This window comes from Dryas octopetala, chromosome 3, assembly GCF_963921425.1.
Source record: "Dryas octopetala chromosome 3, drDryOcto1.1, whole genome shotgun sequence".
In the NCBI taxonomy this organism is placed as follows: Eukaryota; Viridiplantae; Streptophyta; class Magnoliopsida; order Rosales; family Rosaceae; genus Dryas; species Dryas octopetala.
Window position 1 is genome coordinate 2,551,582 of NC_141368.1, and position 14,753 is coordinate 2,566,334.

The 14,753-nt window shown below is 37.7% G+C and overlaps 1 protein-coding gene and 2 pseudogenes across 1 annotated transcript; 2 read left to right on the plus strand and 1 right to left on the minus strand.

Annotated features, from left to right (window-relative positions):
• Window positions 1-925: 925 nt before the first annotated feature.
• Window positions 926-4,408, plus strand: LOC147289498 (cucumisin-like). Its single transcript, XM_086234830.1, has 10 exons — window positions 926-1,009; window positions 1,384-1,487; window positions 1,594-1,691; window positions 1,772-1,933; window positions 2,023-2,125; window positions 2,216-2,738; window positions 2,826-3,154; window positions 3,257-3,368; window positions 3,484-3,697; window positions 3,819-4,408. Exons 1-10 carry the CDS (start codon window positions 926-928, stop codon window positions 4,406-4,408), a joined length of 2,319 nt encoding a protein of 772 aa, XP_086090956.1.
• A 213-nt stretch (window positions 4,409-4,621) lies between these two features.
• LOC147289499 (uncharacterized) lies at window positions 4,622-9,065 on the minus strand (annotated as a pseudogene).
• Window positions 9,066-11,374: 2,309 nt separating this feature from the next.
• On the plus strand, window positions 11,375-14,347 carry LOC147289500 (subtilisin-like protease SBT4.3; annotated as a pseudogene).
• Window positions 14,348-14,753: the final 406 nt, after the last annotated feature.

Here is a 14,753-nt window from a genome sequence, read left to right on the forward strand (position 1 = left end):
ATAATGCAAAGGTAAAGTTCAAGACACCTCTATTTTTGTTCAAGGGGTTAATGACACCTCTTTCAAATAATAAGAAATGAAAAATACATCTGATTGACACCACGACGATACCAAGTACAACATTTTATTTAAATTCATATCTACAGTACTGTAAAGTAGAATGAAAGGGAAACAAAATATGACACTTGACAACACTATAAGCAGAGTGCCTACATTATTGGTCCAAGTGCAGGCCAATAATTACTTGTATATTTGGGGAATGTGACACCATAGACAATACCATATTAATCAAGGAACAAGAATTTAGAAGAAAAGGTCACCATCAACCCCTTCAACTTGGTAACTTGTAACAGGACCTTTGGTATTATTCAATCAAGAATAGTTAGGGGGGATTATCCTTTGGTTATCACCAAAATCTTGATTATTAATTTTGAGTTTGTACAGGTTGTGAGTGAAGGTGATGGGTGTCTTTGCATGTTGCAATGGTCCATTAATTTCTCATTGAGATGAGTCTTTTTCTTCCTCTTGAGTGGTTTGCAAGGATTCCAAAATCTGAACGGACCGAAAGGACTTATGAAAGTTCTTGTGAAAGGACTTTAATTGGTGCCTTTGAAACACAGTAATTAAAAAGGTTGATCTTTTGTACTTGTTGGGCATAAATTATCGTTTCAGCATCCACCATTTTCTTACCCTTTAGTACTCAAAAAGGATGGTATAGAGGGGAAGGGTTGGTTTTATTTTTTATTTTTCAAGAAAGGAAGCTTCTTTTGAAGATAAATTGGATTTAAAATTGGGTTTAAAAAAATTACACTAAACAATCCCCAGCTATAAATACTGTGAAAGACAGATATCTATTCATTCAGACACCAAAAGAACTTGAAACCAAGAGAACCATATAGACATTTATACTTGTACCCCAAAAAAGATGGGCAAGCCCCCTCTTGTATTCACTTTTCTCTGCCTGTTATTTGCAGCTCTCATAATGAATTGCTATTGCCAAGAAAAGAAGGTATGGATAATAAATTCTGATCAAAGTGAGTGCTTTACTTATAACTCATGTCCAGGAGACAATCTCACGGCAACCCTAAGATTATGACCACTTGTCTCGATCATCTTATGTCACAATATACACATTTACTCTGTAAATAACATTTATTTTTTAAAATGAAAAAAAAGGATATATATATATATAAAGAAAAATAGGACAAGGGTAATTTAATTGTGATTATAATTACCTATAATTAGTGTGATTAATAATATTTGGTTCTAGGCTTCTAGCTAGCTGGATATTTTAGGAATGTGATATCTTATGGAAGTATTCAATTACTGCTTACTGAAGCATTACAGAGCACCTTGAAATGAGCTGATGAATTTGTAATGCAGGTGTATATTGTATATATGGGAGAAAAACAAAGTACTGCAGGCATTTCTGGGGAATCAATGCAATACTCCCTACATTGTTCCATGCTAGAAACTGCTCTTGAAAGGTTACTCAAATTAAATTTTGCTACCTAGAAAATAATGGAAATTAAAGAATATCAATGATATCATACGTACATATATTGTATACCTTATGTACTCCTTTTGATGTAGTGCTGTAGCTGCAAAGGAGGCACTGATATACAGTTACGGAAGGAGTTTTAAAGGATTTGCAGCTAAATTATCAGATGAAGAAGTGGCAAGGCTAAGAGGTGTTCAGAAATAAATTAAAACAATTACTTTACGTAAATGTTAGTTTTGATCTTATATGTAAAATGACTTGCATTTACAGAGATGGAAGGCGTAGCTTCAATTCTACCAAACACAATGCTACAGCTTCATACAACAAGATCATGGGATTTCATTGGATTAGCAGCTCAGTCCCATGTCACCAATATTACTGCTAATACCGAAGTCAATGGTGGAGATGCAATCATTGGAATACTTGATTCAGGTTAGTAACTTAGTATAAGAATCAGAAAGCTTGTTTCTCTTTGAGTTCTTCAATCATGCACAATTTCTAAAGCTGGAGTTCATTTTCAGGAATTTGGCCAGAATCAGAAAGCTTCAGTGACAAAGGATTTGGTCCTCCACCAAGAAAATGGAAAGGAAAATGCATTACCAATCAAAATTTCACATGCAACAAGTAATAAATAAACCCTTTTGCAGTTTGCCATTTTAACTTTTCTTTATGCTTGAAGCTAATTATCATGAAATTGTTAAAAATTTTCTGCAGCAAGATCATTGGAGCTCGATACTATTATAGCCCAAGATACTATGCAAACCCAGAAAACACAAAAAATGATATCGTATCTCCGAGGGATTCAGATGGGCATGGGACTCATGTAGCCTCAATTGCAGCCGGCAGAGAAGTGGCAGGAGCAAGTTATTATGGGTTGGGTGAAGGAGTTGCAAGGGGTGGAGACCCCAATGCAAGAATTGCAGTGTACAAAGTTTGCTGGTCTTATGGATGTGGCACTGCAGATATCCTGGCAGCTTTCGATGATGCAATTGCAGATGGAGTCGACATCATATCAATTTCTTTTGGAGTGTCCGGCTTTATGTTTATGGACGACCCTGTTGCAATTGGATCCTTTCATGCACTAAAAAAAGGGATATTGACCACAACCACTGCAGGAAACAACAACGCTCGTGGCACTGTCACTAATGTCGCGCCATGGGTACTCACTGTGGCTGCCAGCACCATTGACAGGAAGTTTGTGTCTCAATTGGCTCTTGGAAATGGAAAGACCTTCATGGTGAGCAACTAGTTTGTTACTTGCACTAAAATTATTAATTACTTGCTTCTTAAGTTAACAAAGTGTTGATTTGTTGATGATCCAAAGGGAATTGCCATCAATGTCCTCAATCTCAATCAAACCGGCCGAACCTTTCCCTTGATTTGGGGAGGAGATGCTACAAATTTTTCAGCCAATGCAATCCCTCAAACATCAAGGCACTGCTTCCCTGGAGAATTGGATTCATACAAAATAAATGGTACAATTGTTCTTTGTGAAACTCAAGTTATTTCTGAGGATCTCATAGCAGGTGGATCAATGGGTGCCATAATGCCTTATCAAACATCTGACGATCCTCCAAATACTTTTACTTTTCCAACAACACTCATCAGCCATGCTGAAATTGCTCAAGTATTAGACTACATCAAATCAACCAAGTAAAACATTCAACAAATCAATCAATCTTTCTAAAAGTTTTTAGCTTCGAGATAACTTAATTCATTCTCATTAATTTTGTGCCACTGAAATTAACCTGATAGGGATCCAGTGGCAACAATTCTAGTTAGTGAAACAAGTAAGGATGCAGTGGCACCTTATGTCCCCCCCTTTTCATCCAGAGGTCCCAATGTAATTACACCTGATATTCTCAAGGTAAACTAGCTAACTCTGTTATATATGACTCAAAATCATTGCTTAATGTTATCATAGAATCAAATTTCTTTGATCTTCTCACAAATTGAGCTCTCTATGATAAAATTATTATCAGCCCGATCTCATTGCACCTGGCCTTAATATCCTTGGGGCTTGGTCACCCATTTCAACTTCCCAAGAGAACGCAAATACTATGATGGGTATCAAATACAACATAGGCTCTGGAACCTCAATGTCTTGCCCACATGTAGCTGGAGCAGCAGCTATTGTGAAGGTTGCTCACCCAAATTGGTCTCCTGCAGAAATTAAATCTGCACTCATGACCACTGGTATATATATATATATATATATATATATACATGTCAAACAATTTCCTCTATATTTTTTTTCATAACCTTAATTGTACACCCTTCAGTCTAAAATCCCCTAATGTAATTTTCATTAATGCAGCATTTGTGATGGACCCAACAAAGCACGAAAACGAAAGAGAATTCGCCTACGGGTCTGGTCTCCTGAACCCAGCAAAAGCAATTGATCCCGGGCTAGTTTTCCACACAACGGAGAGAGAATATGTTAGCTTCCTTTGCAAGCAAGGCTACAACACCACCACACTAAGAAAGGTTACAGGGGACAAAAGAATTTGTACAAGCACCAAACGTGGTAGGGGATGGGACTTGAACTACCCATCCTTCTCTTTGGCTATAGAAGACGGCAACATGATCATGGGCAATTTCTATAGGACTGCTACAAATGTAGGCGCACCCAAATCAACCTACCATGTCACCATTGATGTGCCCGATTTCGTAGAGGTTCAAGTGTTGCCATCAACACTTTCATTCACTAGAGTGGGAGAGAAAAAATCGTTCAGTGTGGTGGTGAAGGGACAAAACATAAGTCAAGTGCCAATTATATCGGGGTCTATTGCATGGAAAGATGGGGTACATGTGGTGCGAAGCCCCCTGGTAATTTACACGGTGCTTCCATCAGTGTTTCTGAATAATCCTAGCTCCAATTATGTGAAAACGACGCCAGAGAGATAGTCTTTTCAGAAAGGAATAATGTTTCATTGATTTACAATCTGTCATTGTACAGATAAATAGGCTATACAATCATGAATATACAATAAAGGAAAAAAACCATAACGTAAGGAAGTAAATGTATTCTTCAATGGGCATAACGTAAGGAAAGGAATACTAACGTAAGGAAAGGAAGTAAATGTATTCTGATATGGGCCTATATCTTAATACTCCCCCTCAAGTTGGAGAGTGTATATCATAAACTCCCAACTTGCCTAAAAGAGACCCAAAAGAAGCCTTTCCCAAAGGCTTTGTGAAAATGTCGGCTATCTGCAAAGAAGTGGGAGTGTAAGCCGTAGTGATCAATCCAGACTTAATGTAATCCCGAACCACATGACAATCTAATTCAATATGTTTAGTTCTCTCATGAAATACCGGATTGGCTGCAATATGAAGTGCAGCTTGATTGTCACAATGTAAACGTGCAGGATGTGAGTGCTTCACGCCAAGATCTTGTAAAACAAATTTCAACCAAGCAAGCTCACAGCTAACTGCTGCCATAGCCCGATATTCCGCTTCTGCGGATGAGCGTGCCACTGTGTCTTGTTTCTTTGTCTTCCAAGAGATCAAGGAACTACCAAGGAAAGTACAATAACCAGTGACAGATCGTCTTGAGATTGGACAAGTGGCCCAATCTGAGTCACAGTAGGCTTTCAGACTTAGTGAGTTTTGCACAGGAAAGATGAGACCTTGACCTGGTGAACTCTTAAGGTAACGTACCACACGCAAAGCTGCATCATAATGTGGCTTTCGTGGTTGATGCATGAAACGACTAAGCATGTGAACCGAGAATATTATATCTGGTCTAGTGACTGTGAGATAAATGAGCTTTCCTACTAATCTCCTATAACGTGAAGGATTTTTTAAGATTTCTCCTTCAGTTGGATTGAGCTTCAAATGTTGTTCCATGGGAAAGGAAGTGGGTTGGCCACCAAGAAGACCCACATCATCTAATATATCCAAAGTATATTTGCGTTGAGAGATGAAAATTCCTTGCTTCGTGCCAGCCACCTCTATGCCCAAAAAATATTTGAGGAGACCAAGGTCTTTTATTCGAAAGCGATCATGAAGAAATGTCTTAATAGACTGTATGGCCTTCGGATCATTCCCCGTAATAATAACGTCATCCACATAAATTAATATGACAGTGAAGGAAGAACCATGTGACCTGGTAAAGAGTGAATAATCTGCTAATGATTGCTTGAAACCTGCATCTTCAAGTGCACTTGTAAACTTTGCAAACCAATTGCGTGAAGCTTGTTTCAAGCCATATAACGACTTATTTAGTCGACACACAAGATTCTCCCCCTGTCGACTAAAACCAGGTGGAAGAGACATGTATACCTCTTCATCAAGGTCGCCATGGAGAAAGGCGTTCTGAACGTCTAGTTGATGAAGAGGCCAATTACGGACGGCAGCAACAGCAAGCAAACAACGAAAGGTGACCATTTTGGCAGTAGGAGAAAATGTCTCAGTGTAATCCAACCCTTCTTGTTGAGTGTAGCCTTTAGCGACAAGGCGAGCCTTGTAACGCTCAATGGAACCGTCAGGTTTATATTTGATTTTATAAACCCATTTGCAACCTATGGGATGCTTTCCTGCAGGCAATGGGGTTAGTGTCCAGGTATTAGTCTGCTCAAGAGCCTCAAGCCCCTTGTCCATAGCCTCTCGCCATCTCTGATCTGTGTTTGCTTGGACAAAAGAAGTTGGTTCCACACAACTAGATATAGAGGCCACAAAAGAATGATGAGTAGGAGATAACTTATGATAAGAAATGAATTTATGGAGAGGATAACGAGTACCTTGGCGTTGTAGAGGAGATGGAACCGAAGATGATGTTGTAGCGGAAGTAGGCAATGTGGCTTGGTACACATGAAAATCGCGTAGCAAGACTGAAGGTTGGCGAACACGATCAGAATGCCGAGTTGGTTGAGGTGGAGGAGCAGAAGGTGGTGAGGCGGAGCTACCCGAAGAGGAATCCAAGATTGGGCTAGGACGGGCGGAAAGAGGAGTAGTGGGGCCAGGACTGTCGGAGAAAGGAGTAGTTGGTTCAGGGTTAGTTGGTGTATCTGGGGATGTTGGTGGTTCAATAGGAAGTAAAGGTGTAGGTAAATGGGCTGGAGCATCATCAGTTGGCAAGGGAAAAATGGAACTATTTTTGTCAGGTGCAGGCACGTTAGTGTTAAAAGGAAAAATATTTTCATGAAAGACAACATCCCGGCTTGTAAAAAATTGGTTACTGGATAAATCATATAGTTTGTATGCTTTTTGCCCAAATGGATAACCAACAAAAATGCATCTACGTGCTCGCTTATCAAATTTGTGTTTAGGAGTGAGATTGGTGGTAAAACATAAGCAACCAAAAGCACGCAAATGTGTGTAAGTGGGTGGACGACAAACAAGTTTCTCATAGGGAGATTTACCATTTAAAAGTGGTGTGGGCAAACGGTTGATAAGATAGACAGCAGTAAGAACACACTCCCCCCAAAAAACAAGAGGTAGATGAGAATGGAATCGTAGAGCACGAGCCACCTACAGGATGTGGCGGTGTTTCCGCTCAACTACACCGTTTTGTTGGGGGGTATAGACACAAGTGTGTTGGAAAACGACTCCTTGTTCAGCAAAGAAATCCCGCATAGAAGAAAATTCTAAACCGTTGTCCACTCGAATATTTTTTATTTTGTGACTGAATTGATTGTCAACAAAAGAAAAAAAAGATTTAAGCAAGCTAGCAGTTTCAGATTTAAATCTCATCAAATAAATCCATGTGCAGCGCGTAAAATCATCAACAATAGACAAAAAATAATGTGCTCCAGAATGTGTAGACACTTTGTGTGGACCCCATATATCACAGTGAATCAATTCAAAAGGATGAGTACTTGAAACAGAACTTAATGGAAATGGTAATCTTGTTTGCCTAGCCAATGGACAAAAATCACACTGCTTATTAGAATGAAAAGAAATATCCAGAAAATGTTTAGCCAAAAATTTAAAACGACCAAATGATGGATGTCCAAGCCGCAAATGCCATAGATCTTGTAGAGAAGTGACATGAAATGAAACTGGAGGAGGAGATGGTGATGAGATTGCCGGCTCTATGTAGTAAAGGTTGCCATGTCGCCTACCCCAACCAATCATCTTCTTCGTTTCCAAGTCCTGCAAAACGCAAAAGGTTGGGAAAAACATGGCACAACAATTGAGAGATTGGGTTAGTCTAGGAACAGATAATAAGTTTGTATTAAAGGAAGGAACACAAAGAACATTCTGAAGTTGCAATTTTGAATTTAAGGAAATAGTTCCTTTTGAATGAATATTTGCTTTTTTTCCATTGGGTAAATGAACAGTTTGTGCAGCTGAAGGGGTTAATGAGTCTTGAAAAAAATGTGGAGTATTTGTTATATGATCTGTGGCACCACTATCAATTATCCAGACATCAGACCTATTAGATGAACGTTGAGACAATAGACAAGAAGAAAAGACAAACCTTGAGAAGGATTAATACCGTCTCCATTGCCGACTGCACCCATAATTTGGCTGCATTGCTCTGCCGTCAAGCCTGGCGCAATAGATTGAAGTTGATGCAAAGTAGATGCCTCATCAGTTTGGATATGATGCGCAGTTGGTGGTGTGGATTTGTTCTTTTGTTGTGGCCGATTACCTGAAGATGACTTGGTATTTCCGGTCCCATTCTTGGCATCTCCTTTGTACAACCGATGTCCTGGTGGAAAGCCTATGAGGTAATAGCAGCTTTCCACAGTGTGGTAATCCCTATCACAATGGCTACAATGAAGATGTTCTCTCTTATTTCCTTTGGAATTACTGCGGGAGTTCTGCCATGAGGTCTTTTGATTGTTGATAGCTAACATAGCCATACTCTCTGTATTATTATTTCGAGTCATAGAAAGCTCTCTCTGCTTTTCTTCTTGTGACAAAAGCGAATAAGCTTTTTTTACAGAGGGAAGAGGTTGCATGAGAAGGATTTGGCCTCTGACCGCTGCATAAGAATCGTTAAGTCCCATCAAAAATTGCATAAGCCTTTGTCTCTCCTCTCGGTCAGCCACCGACTTCATGGATCCACAAGTACAAGGATCGACATCATTATATGATGATATTCATCCCAATAACTTTTCAACTTTGTATAATATGTTGCAAGCGACATCTGGTCTTGGGTATTCAAGGCAATATCTCGTTGAATCTGAAAAATTCGAGGAGCATTACTTTGAGAAAAACGTTCATTTAAATCTGACCATACCTCATGTGCAGTCTCAGCGTAGATTACGCTATTGGAAAGATCTGAGTCGAGGGAGTTGATAATCCAAGAGAGGATCATGTCATTGCACCGTTTCCATCGATGAAATTCTGAAGGCTTGAATATCGATGAGGGCTTCCTGATCGAACCATCGATGAAACCTGTCTTATTTTTGGCACTCAGGGCAATACTCATAGATCGGCTCCAGGTACCGTAATTATCACCAACTAATGGTTTCGATACTAAAACCATTCCAGGATGGTCAGAATGATGAATGGAATAAGGGCTTGAAGGATCATTGAATCCTTCAACACTTTTGTTGTCACTGATCTTCTTTCCATCGTCTTGTGAAGATCCATCTTCTCTGGCCATTGAAGATTCTGGAAGTTTTCTTAGGATAGAAAATTCAGAGGAAATGCTCTGATACCATGTGAAAACGACGCCAGAGAGATAGTCTTTTCAGAAAGGAATAATGTTTCATTGATTTACAATCTGTCATTGTACAGATAAATAGGCTATACAATCATGAATATACAATAAAGGAAAAAAACCATAACGTAAGGAAGTAAATGTATTCTTTAATGGGCATAACGTAAGGAAAGGAAGTAAATGTATTCTGATATGGGCCTATATCTTAATACAAACCTTTAGGAGATTTTCCGCTGCTTCCATGGGTGTAGAAGCTAAGCTAGCTAGTGTCGCTTCCTCCTGATCATCATGTTTTAGTCCTACTCTATATAAAACCAATAAATATGATATAGATATCGTTAAGCATGTACTTAATTTTTCTCTTTATCTTAATCATAGAACAAATTAAGATCGATCTCGGCAATATATGTGAAAAATCCTTTATCTGGTCAACTTGTAGTTTGCTGTACTTGTACCTCTTATCATGAAAATCAACAAGTTCATCTTTTGACAAACCCATCTTTGCCTTGAACACAAGTCTTTTAATATCGAATCAGCAACTTGTTTGTTTGTTTGTTTGTTTGTTTGTTTGTTTTTTTTTTTTTTTTTTTTTTTTTTTTTTTTTTTTTTTTTTTTTTTTTTTTATCAAAGCAACTTCTTGCTTAATCATGATGCTTTAATCTGAGTTTTAAGTTTATTTGATAACTTTTAAGAAAATTAAAGATAAAAACCAATGATACTAATCTTCTAATATGATCAGTGCTGGTGAGATAAATGTACACTAAAAAGTTACCTAAAATAAAAGAAAAACCAACGCGACATAGTGACATCTTTGAATATCATTTATTAGTATTATTTGGAAATCTATTAATAATATGTGTAAGATGAAAGTATTATTTAGTAATAGTAAAGTTTCCCCTTTCCATTATTTCCTATACTTTTAGCCCAAATCTTTCTACACTAACTATATGTACACGCATTTAATAAATAATGTGGTAATTAAAAATTAAGTATTGGTCTAATGATATTTCTTTCTATAATGTTGGAGAGATCTCAAGTTTTTTTTTATTTTATTCAGGAAGAGATCTCAAGTTTGAATTTCTCTTCTTTGAATGAAACAAATAATGTGATAATTATTTCATTAGGCTTATTTAGTTTATTTATAACAAATAAAATACCCACATTTATCCTGATAAATTGTTTAGTGAATAAATGGGACCACTCTAACAATATGATTGATTATGCAAAGGAAAACTTAGGAGACACTTCTTTCAAACAATTTTAATAAATCAGGACATTAGAATACCAAATAGATACAACATATATATTTCCCTTTGTTTTACAATTACAATAAGAGATATCAAATTAAAGGCTCATCTATTAGATTTGAACATGAGGATGAAACTTAACAACTATAAACAGAGTGTGTAGGGTGTTGCCCAATTTGTCCTTTGGAATTCATCGCTAAGGCAAACAAGAAAATAGTCGTTTATCTTGGAAAATGACCCTAAGGAACTGGAGAAAAGGTGATCAACCACTTCAACACTGATAACATGACCTCTGGTATTATTCAATCCTAGGACGATAATAAAAAGATATTAAGGGGTTATGAATTATGAATTTATGATCGTCCCTTTTGGTTGTCACGAAGGTCCTATAGCTACTTTTTTTTAAGTTAGTAGGCTGTAATACAGGGGCAACGGGTGTCTTACCATGGTGTATTTAATTAATTCTCATTAACCTTCAATTTTTTTTAAAACCCTATATTATAGAGGCAATAAAAAAAAAAAACCTAACGACTAAATGCTATTCGATCACTTTCAAATTGGAGGAGGCAAAAAATGAATTTCTTTAGAGAGATGTATGACCTTCAAATTAACTTGTAGATTCCAAAATTACTCACAAGGTTAGGACAAGTTTACCAATTAAGGCCAGCTATAAATATTCACATGTCAAACATGAAATTCATAGAATCATATTACTAGTCCTCATTAATAGTACCCAACAAATGGCCACCAAACCCCTTCTTATCACTTTGCTCTACTTTTTGTTTGCGGCTCTCGTTATGAATTGCCATTAATTCTCAAGAAAAATATGTACAAATGATTCCCCTCTTCACTCTTCAATTAGAAATCAAAAGCAATAAAATGTGGTTACTTTTATTATTTTTCTTATTTAAACTTTAGTTATTTCAAGTGAACAAAAACATTACAAAATGACTAGCCAATAGCGATTATTGATATTGAAACTTTTCTAAATGAGTATAGTTGCCAATGCAGGTCTATGTTGTATACATTGGAGAAAGCCCAAGTGCTGATACGTACGAGGCATCAGCGCAGTGCTCTCAGCAGTCAGCATTGTTCCATACTAGAAAGTGCTCTTGGAATGTTATTAAAAGCATAATATTATTATTATTTATCAAAATAATAATGGAAAGAAATATCAATAAATATACAATTTAATTCTTTTGACCTGCAGTGCTGAAGCTGCAAAGGAGTCACTCATATACAGCTACGGGAGGAGTTTTCATGGATTTGTAGCTGAATTATTAGATGAAGAAGTTGAAAAACTAAGAGGTAAAGCATTATAAATTTATACCTCAGCAGTATACAAAAAAAAAATATATATTTTTTGTAAATATTATTTCAATTTTCATAAAATGACTTGTGTTTACAGATATGGAAGAAGTTACTTCAATTATGCCTAACACAAAGCTACAGCTTCATACAACAAGATCTTGGGATTTCATTGGATTAGCTCAGTCCCATGTGAAAGACTATACCAAAGGTGGAGATGTGATAATTGGAATGATGGACTCAGGTGATCAGCATACAAAACTTAATGCCAATAATTGGAATGATGAGTTGTTCAACCACAAATTCTAAAGCTTGATTTCATTTGTAGGAATTTGGCCAGAATCAGAAAGCTTCAGTGATGAAGGATTTGGCCCTCCACCAGGAAAGTGGAAAGGAACATGCCACACTAACAAAACTTTCACATGCAACAAGTGAGAAATAAACCCTTTTCAGTTTGGCCTTCTAATTAACTTTTCATTATGCTTGAAACTAATCAAATTTATATAATTTTGACAGAAAAATCATCGGAGCTTGAGTTTACAACAGCCAAAGTTTCTATGATAACACAGATATCATATCTCCAAGATATTCAGTGGGACAAGGGACTCACACGGCCTCCATTGCAGCTGGTAGAGAAGTGGCAGGAGCAAGTGCCTACGGCTTGGCTGAAGGAGTTGCAAGAGGTGGAGCCCCCAATGCAAGAATTGCTGTGTACAAAGTTTGCTGGGCTTTTGGGTGTAGTGTTGCAGACATACTTGCTGCTTTTGATGATGCAATTGCTGATGGAGTTGATATCATATCAATTTCTTTTGGAATGTCAGCAGCCTTCCCCTTTACAGAGGATCCAGTAGCCATTGGAGCTTTTCATGCATTAAGGAAAGGGATACTGATCATAAGTGCTGCAGGGAACTATGGACCAGACCGTGCCTCTGTCGCTAATGTCTCACCATGGCTGCTCACTGTGGCGGCCAGCACTATTGACAGGAAGTTTGTGACTCAATTGGCTCTTGGAAATGGAAAGACCTTCATGGTGAGCAACTTTTACCTACAAGAAAATTTCATCACTAAAACCATTATCTTATCTTAAGCTGACTAGCACTCTGGCTCTTGATTTCTTGATGACATAAAGGGAATTGCTATCAATAACTTCAGTCTTAATGGAAAAATGTATCCCTTGATTTGGGGAGGAGATGCTGCAAACTATTCAGCCAATTCCAACTCCCAAGCATCAAAGTATTGCTATGCAGGAGATTTGGATTCACACAAAATAAAAGGAAAAATAGTTCTCTGTGACTTCCGATCAGATGGTTCTGGCATTCTATTGACAGACGGAGTGGGTGTCATAATGCCTTTTGAATCTGTAGATGATCCTGCCTACTCTTTTCCCATTCCAACAACACTCATCAGTCGAGAAGAAATTGCCAAAGTATTCAACTACATCGAAACTTCCAAGTAAATAATCAACTAATCGATCTTTCTAAAAGGTTTAACAAGATAACTAGCTACACACTCATTCTTAATTGTTTTGTACCACTGAATGAAACCTCAGGAATCCAGAGGCAACTATTCTGGTTAGTGAAACACGGAAGGATCTATACGCACCAAATGTTCCCTATTATTCATCCAGAGGACCTAGCCTACTGGTGCCTGATATTCTCAAGGTAAACTGCATTTGCTATGACTCAAAATTATTGCTTCATTTTACTCTAAAGTTTTCTTTGAATTTACATGTAAAGTCTCACAATTGAGCTTTGGAATAAAATTACTAGCCTGACCTAGTTGCACCGGGTGTTAATATCCTTGCGGCTTGGTCACCAGTTACAAAAGCTTCAGTTTACAAAGAGGACACAAGGAGTGTCAAGTACTATGCCGACTCTGGAATGTCAATGAGGTACTACGCAGACTCTGGAACGTCAATGGCTTGCCCACATGTAACTGGAGCAGCAGCTATTGTGAAGGCTGCTCACCCACTCTGGTCTCCTGCAGCAATTAAATCTGCACTCATGACCACAGGTATGTCAAACAATTTACTCTCTAACTTTCCAAACTTCTTTGCACACAATAGTGATTTTTCCAATACAGCACATGTCGTGGACCCAAAAAAGCACGAAAATGAAAGAGAATTTGCTTACGGGTCTGGTCTCCTCAACCCAACAAAGGTAATTGATCCAGGACTAGTTTATGATGCTTCTGAGAAAGACTATGTTGACTTTCTTTGCAAGCAAATCTACAACACCACCACATTAAAAAAAAATTACGGGTGACGAAAGTGTTTGCAGGAGCACCAAACCTGGCAGGGCATGGGACCTGAACTGCCCCTCCTTCTCTCTAGCTATAGAAGAGGGTCAAAAGATCAAGGGTTATTTCCATAGGACTATTACTAATGTTGGCAAACCGAACTCAACCTACCGTGTTAGCATTGATATGCCTGATTTTGTAAAGGTTAAGGTGGAACCATCTGTACTTTCTTTCACTAATGTTGAGGAGAAGAAATCGTTCAATGTGGAGGTCAATGGACCACACATAACTGAGGTGCCAATTTTATCAGGTTCTATTACATGGAAACATGACACACATGTGGTGAGATCCCCATTGGTTATTTACACTCTACTTCCCTCTGAATTTTCACAGATGTTACAAGACCAGAGAAGATCTTTCTTACATCACTAAAATATGAATGTCACAGAAAACTGAGTCCATATTGCCCAGATGAGGTGGCAGAGGTGGTGGTGCCCTGGTTTTATCGTCTCTTAGTGTAGTAGGGAGCCAGTATATTTTCCTCTATTTTGAAGCATGTACTAAGTTTGATTCTCTTTCTGGTTCACCGACCAGAAGACGAAAAATATGGCATTCCTATAAATCTATCCTTCATTTACGCTTTTTTTTGCTGCTATATTGTGATCTGTGTCAGGTGATTATTCCAAGTTTTTGGAAGCATGTAATATTTTATGATCAACTAATATTCAGATAAAAAATGAATCAGTGCCCGTGAAGATAATAAACATTTCTGCTAGTACATTCTTCAAGTTATGGAGAAGAATTAAAAAAGCTTTCACCTCAAACATGTTTATATCAA